This window comes from Hydra vulgaris, chromosome 09 (genome assembly GCF_038396675.1).
Source record: "Hydra vulgaris chromosome 09, alternate assembly HydraT2T_AEP".
NCBI lineage: Eukaryota > Metazoa > Cnidaria > Hydrozoa > Anthoathecata > Hydridae > Hydra > Hydra vulgaris.
In genome coordinates, this window is record NC_088928.1 from 50,200,247 (window position 1) to 50,207,841 (window position 7,595).

Here is a 7,595-nt window from a genome sequence, read left to right on the forward strand (position 1 = left end):
TCTTTCTTTTGATTTTTTTTTTCTTGATTTTTTATAAAAACATTGAATTCACGAGTGTAAAAAAAAAAAAAAATTTTAATTTTTTTTTTTTCACAACTGTTTTTTATATTTCTTTATAAATAATTAAGAGAGAAAAAGTTTTGTTGTTATTGTTAATGTTTTGCAATATTCATGCGTTGGTGAAGGAGGGGAGGGGGTCATAATTTTGTATAAATAATGCGTATGTGCGCAGAGGGGGTAGTTAAAAACATTCAAGAGCGTGCAAAGGGGTGTCCTAAATCAGTGGTTTTACTGTGTACGTATTATATGGACGTCCCCTAATCTAAATTATATCACAAAATTTTTCTATTTTTTTATTGTTTAGATAATGTTTAAACAAAAAAAAGCCAATAGATATGCAGCTCGATCAAACTTTATCAGAAGAAATGTTAAGAAGCATTTAGAAGAATTAGAAACTCCAAATAGTAGCTTGCAAATAAAATTGCAAGACTTGCAACAAAATGAAAGTTTACCTTGCTCTAGCAGCATTGAGAGTAAGCATACATAGTATATTTGCTAATTCTTACATTAACAGTGAAAAGTTATTTTAGTATATTATATAACGATTTTTATACTTTATATATCAAATTATTTAGAATATTTGGTAGACGAGAGCGAAGTTATAGATTTTGAAATTGTTGATGATCGATGTAAAAACGAAGCTATTGGTTTCGAGGGAGATACAAATAATGTTAAATTTACTAATGGTTCTTTTTCTCAATTGAGTTCATCTGATGAGAATGATGGCAATGACTATTACCCATCTTGTTCAAGTGAAGGTGATGCAAACGAGCATAATAAAAGTTTACAGGATTTGCTTGCAACTTGGTCTGTAAAGCATAACATAAGGCATACTGCTTTATCTGATTTATTAGTAATATTAGGTCGATATCATTCCTTACCAAAAGATGCTAGAACTGTTTTAAAAACTAAGAAGCTTGCTGATATAATCCCAATGTATGATATCCACAACAATTGCGGTAAATATGTTTATTTAGGACTTGAAAAACAATTAATAAAATTATTGGAAAGTGCAAATAAAGTAACAACTTGTGGAGACTGTTGTTTAAAACTTCAGTTTAGCATTGATGAATTGCCACTATTTAAAAGTTCTGCAAAGCAATTTTGGCCAATACTTTGTTCAGTAAATTATGATGGAACTACCTATAAACCTTTTGTAGTTAGCTTGTTTTGTGGAAATAGTAAACCAAGTACAGCGGAAGTTTTTTTATCTGATTTCGTTGCGGAGGTTAAAAAACTTAAGGATCATGGATTTGTAACAGCAGGTTCCTTTTTTACCATAGCTGTGAATGCTTTTATATGCGATGCACCTGCTCGGGCATTTGTTAAAGGTATAACAAGCCACAATGGCTATTATGGATGCGAAAGGTGTTTTCAAGTTGGAGAATATGTTCAAAGAAGAGTTACATTTCCAGAATTTAATGCAGAAAAGCGAACAGATACCTCATTTATTAATCGTCAACAAAAACAGCATCATCAAAAGAATATTATATCATCACTTCTGGAGCTTAATATTGGACATGTTTCTCAATTTCCTTTGGAATATATGCATCTTGTATGCCTTGGCGCGACTCGAAAATTGTTATTGTATTGGCTTCGTGGCTCACGAAATGTTAAAATAAGTGTAGGAAATGCTGATACTATATCTAATAATATGATTAGCTTGGTAAATTGTATTCCTTGTGAGTTTTCCAGAAAACCACGGTCTCTTAAAGAAATAAGTCGATGGAAAGCCACTGAATTTAGACTTTTTTTATGTTATGTTGGTCCGGTTGTTTTAAAAAATCACTTACCGTCGAATATATACCATCATTTTATGCTTTTAAATGTTGCTATTTCAATACTAGCAAATCCAGATACTTCTAATAATTATTGTAATTATGCTGAAAAACTGTTAAAAATTTTTGTTAAGGAACTCTCAAGTTTGTATGGTGATAGTTCATTAAGTTACACTATGCATAGTCTTATTCATATATGTGATGATGTTAGGCTTTTTGGTACTCTTGATAATTATAGTGCATTCCCATTTGAAAACATGCTTGGTTCACTAAAAAAAATGGTAAGAACTGGCCGATTTCCACTCAGACAATTGTGTCAGCGTTTATCTGAGCAAAGTTTTGTTTTTTCAGATGAACCGCCATCATTAAAACCTTCATTGTGTAAAACTCACCACCATGGTCCAACTCTTACCTTTACAGGAATACAGTATAAACAACTTAATTTTGCTGGTTGTTTTTTTTCCACTGAGAATGCAAACAGATGCGCTTTATTAAATGATGGGAAAGTTATCGTAATTTGCAATATTATTGACTCAGAGCATAATGGAATAATTATCATTTGTCGCATTTTTAAAACGATGAAAAATTTATACAGCTATCCATGTGAGTCATCAAAACTTAATGTTTTCAAAGTTGATCAGTTGTCAGAACAATATTCATATTTTCCGTTATCGTCAATCTTTAAAAAATGCTTATTGCTGTAGAGAAAAAATTATTTTATAGCTTTTCCTTTTCTTCATTGTTTAAAGTTTATATAAGATTTTTTTTAACATTTATTTATAATGATTTTGTTGTAGTTTATTTAAAAAAATTATACATTATTATGCTTTAAAATGACTTAATTTATTAACTAATTTGTCTACAAATAAGTATTTTTCATATATTTGATATATTTTTATACCTTAAGTATTTCGAACATAAACTTGATGAAATATATATAAAATACAAAAAAATGAATATAAGAACTAAGTATATATTATAATATAAATTATTAACTATGTATTACAATATAACATATAAATTAGTAAAAATAGAAAAACAGCAAATATATATTAATTATAATATCTAATTATAATATATTATATTATAATTATATATATTATAATATATTACAATACGATTATAATTATGTATTAATATATTATTTATAATATATAAACAAATTAATACTTATATATTTTAATTAATTTGCTGATTAACACTATGGCACTATATATATAGTGCCATTTTAATATATTTAATTTATATCACACTATTGTGTCATATTTAATATATTGATTCAATTTTGAGATTTTGTATTTTCCATTTTAACATTATTAACCAACAAATTATTTATAACTATTGGTATTAATTAATTATAACTAATACTAATATATTAGCTGTTGTTCTATTTTTACGAAATAAAACTATATATAGTGCCATTATTAAGTATTTTAATTTGAATATTTCTACAAATCAAATCAGTATTTTGGCAATATGGTCTGTTATGTTATCTGAATGTTTTTGCAATATTTGTCACGATATTGGGCCAATATATAAATATAATATTAGGTAAATATTGCTAAATGTAAACATTTTTTATTGGTCCAATATTGTTGCCAACATTGCGCCGATGTTTCTAATAATATTGGACCAATATTGTAAAATAATATTGAACCAATATTGGCATCAATATTTGGCCAATATATAAATCTAATATTTGGCAAATATTGCTAAATGTAAACATTTTATATTGGTCCAATATTGCGCCAACATCGCTAACAATATTGCGCCAATATTGTTTGCTACTTGGGAAATTAGACTATGATGAATTTAAGGCAGCTTTTGCCTCTTTAAAAAAAAAAGGCACCAGGATTTGATGAGATACCTAATGATATAGTTATTGCAAACAAACACAGTCTTAATAGACCTCTGATACATATACTGAAGCTCTCGTTAAATTCTGGGATTTTTCTGGATGTACTTAAAGTAACTCCATTATACAAATGTAATGATCATTCTGACATTACAAACTACAGATCTATATCAATACTTTCTGTATTTTTAAAACTCTTCGAACGTGTAGTTTATAATAGAATCTATGATTACTTTTTTTAAAAAACAATTTTTTTTTACCCAAATCAGTTTAGCTTTTAATAAAAATCTTTCAACTGAGCATGCAATTATTGAAATAGTAAATCAAATAACTAATGGTTTTGAAAATAATAAGTTTACTTTAGGAGTATTTCTTGATTTATCAAAATCATTTGATACTGTGGTTCATTGCATTCTCTTAGATAAATTAAGACATTACGAAATAATTAATAAAATCTATTATTGAATTAAAAGCTATCTTACCAACAGAAAGCAATATGTACATAATGTCCAATCTAGAATATTAAATGTCTTATGTGGAGTCCCGCAAGGATCGATTCTTGGCTACTCCTTTTTCTAATATATGTAAATGACTTCTGTAATGCATCCTTAAAGTTGAATTCAGTAATGTTTGTAAATGACGCGAATCTATTTCTCACCAACAATGATATCAAAAAATTAAATGCGGGCATGAATATAGAACTAGATAAAACTAAGACAACTACGCTGGTGGTGGTGTTAGTATTTTTGTCCACAAATCAATTAACTTTATTTTACGTAATGATCTTAATGTTAATGAAACAGGTTATGAGTCGTTGTGCATAGAAATTATAAACAAAACCACCAAAAATATTGTAATTAATTCTATTTATAGACAACCATCTGGTAGTTTAAGAAAATTTAAAACTTATTTAAGCAGTTTTTTAACCAAAACTAGTTTAACACGAAACATGTTTATTTAGCTGGTGATTTTAACTTAAATTTGCTTAACTATGCTTCAAATAAAAATGTTCAATACTTTTTAGATACTTTAACCCAATATAACCTAATACCAACAATAAATAAGTCAACGAGAATAACTAAGACTACATCGTCATTATTTGATAATATAGTTATTAACAATTTTCAAAACTGTCGTTTAGAAACGGGCATAATCAAAACTGATTTAACAGATCACTTTCCAATATTCCTGATTACTAATAACATTACCCAAAATAATCCCCCCTCGAACTCTACAATTTTAACGCGACAGATCAATGAAAACTCCTTATTGTATTTTCGAACTCTTTTATCAGAAAATATCGATTTGAATCTTATTTTACTATCCCATGAAGTCAATAATGCATATGAGTTATTTTTAGCGCAATTCTGTAAACAGTATGACATAGCATTTCCTGTTAAAAAGATGATTATAAAATCCAAGTCTCTCTTAAACCCCTGGATGACCAATAGAATGACTAATAGAATCGTCTGAAAATAAAACAAAAACTTTATGTTAAATATTTAAGGCATAAAACATATAAAAATGAAATAAACTACGAAAACTATAAAAACTTATTTGAAAAAACAAAAAATTACTCTAAAAAAATTTATTATGCAAAGTTGCTGGAAAAAACCAACGGCGACACTAAAAAAACCTGGAATATAATTAAACAAATAGTTGGTAAAAATAAATGTGTAAAAAATAATCTCCCCAAAAAGCTTTTAATTGAAGGAAAAATAATTTATGATAAAAAAAAAATAGCTGAAAAACTAAACTCATTTTTTTTTGAAGTAGGGGGAGTAAAAACTCTATGGTACGTGGCGGAATTTTACTCGCCGAACTTGGCGAGTAAAATTCCGCCACGTACTATAGAGTTTGAATCTTATATTAAACCGTGTAATACTATTATAGAAGAATCTAATTTAAATCTAAACGAGATAAGGAATGCTTTTAATAGTCTTAAAAGTAATAAAAGTGCAGGCGTTAACAAAATTAGTGTAAATGTTTTTAAGTCAGTTTTTGATATCATTGAACCGTCATTATTTCATATTTTTGACCTTTCATTAAAACTAGGTGTTGTGCCAAAAAAAACTTAAAGTTGCCGTAATCACTCCAATTTTTAAATCTGGTGACGAAAATAATATTTCCAACTACAGACCTATTTCCTTGCTTACCTCGCTTCTCAAAATTATTGGAACGAATTATGTACAACAGACTTTATAACTGTTTGATGCTAAACAGTTTGCTGTACAGTAAACAATTTGGGTTTAAAAAAGATAATTCAACTAACCATGCGGTAATCGAACTGATTAATCATGTATCAGATGCATTCAATAATGACTATTTTATCTAAGGAGTTTTTATTGATCTGTCAAAAGCCTTTGACACTGTTAACCATAAGATACTTATAAAAAAACTGGAACTCTATGGAGTAAGAAATAAAAACTTACTTTGGTTTGAAGGTTACCTGGCGAACAGGTCACAATGTATTATTTATAAAAAAAATTAAAAAAGAAAAACACATTATATGTGGTGTGCCCTAAGGTTCAATCTTAGGACTGTTATTATTTTTATTGTATATAAATGATTTGTACTTAGCATCAAATATTTTAAATGTTATATTGTTTGCAGACGACTCCAATCTTTTTTATTCCAACAAAAACATAAAAGTTCTTTTTAATATATTTAATGAAGAACTATTAAAAATAAACGAGTGGTTTACAAGTAATAGACTTTCGTTAAATGGAGAAAAGACTAAATTTATTTTATTCTCGAAACCTAGTAAACGTGATAATGTTCTTCTAAAATTACCTAATCTTTTAATCAATAAAATATTTAAAAAAAAAGGGAATCAATCGTTAATTTTTTAGGAGTAATACTAGATGAAAATTTGTCATGGAAACCGTATATAAAATACATAGAAAATAAAATCTCAATAAATATTTCCATATTATATAAAACTAAACCATATCTTAACACTGCTTCCTTGAAAAGAATATACTTTTCATTTATTCATAGTTTTATCTCTTACTGTAATATTGAATGGGGTAGTACTAATTATAGTAAATTAAAAAAAAATTTATTGTAAGCAAAAACACGCATGCAGGATTGTATTTGGTGCACACAGAACTTTTCATTGCGAACCTCTTTTAAGGAAGCTTGGTGCCTAATATAAACAATAATATTTATGTTATATTAATATTTATATTGTAACTAACATGTGTAAAATTCTTATTATGTACTTAGCTACTTTTCTTTTTTGTATATAAGCTGACGATTTTTTCAAAGAAAATGGGGCTCGATGATAAGACAGTTTATACCTTCTGCTCACTCCAGCTCTCTTATTTATTAACACGATTTATTTCATTGTAAATTTTAATATACGGCAAATAATAATAATAATATAAATAATAATAATAATAATAATAATAATAACAATAATAACAATAATAATAATTAAAATAATAATAATAAAGTAAACAACTGGTTTAAGGCTAACAAACTCTCGCTTAATGCTGAGAAAATAAAGTATATACTATTTCATAAAAAAACACAAGAGAAACACATCTTCCTCTCAAAAACACAAGAAAAACACATCTTCCTCTCAAGTTACCTAACCCAGTCTTAAATTAATCTAATTTGGGCTAATTCATACCTTCATCAGCTATTTGAAGTTTGAATCAAATAAGAATGAATAACAAATTTAATAACAAGTTTGAATCAAATAAAAATAAAAACTATAATCTTAGAGCAAATATGTTAAACACATATAAACTGCCTCGTATAATAAATAAATATTCAGAACATAGCATTTCATATTGAGGTCTTAAAGTATGGAATACCTTTCAAAAAGGATTCAAAGGTACGGTAAATTCGTTAAGTTCATTCAAGTTTATAACAAGAAGAGAAATTTTTAAAAC

The 7,595-nt window shown here is 27.1% G+C and overlaps 1 protein-coding gene across 1 annotated transcript; it reads left to right on the top strand.

Annotated features, from left to right (window-relative positions):
• Nucleotides 1-321: 321 nt before the first annotated feature.
• LOC136085550 (uncharacterized) lies at nt 322-2,542 on the top strand. The gene is made up of 2 exons (XM_065806866.1): nt 322-533; nt 636-2,542. Exons 1-2 carry the CDS (start codon nt 368-370, stop codon nt 2,540-2,542), a joined length of 2,073 nt encoding a protein of 690 aa, XP_065662938.1. The 5' UTR covers nt 322-367.
• Nucleotides 2,543-7,595: the final 5,053 nt, after the last annotated feature.

Coding starts and splice junctions, on each gene's coding strand:
- LOC136085550 (XM_065806866.1), top strand. CDS start 368: ATGTTTAAACAAAAAAAAGCCAATAGATATGCAGCTCGATCAAACTTT. Junction 534..635: donor TTGCTCTAGCAGCATTGAGA/GTAAGCATACAT, acceptor CAAATTATTTAG/AATATTTGGTAGACGAGAGC.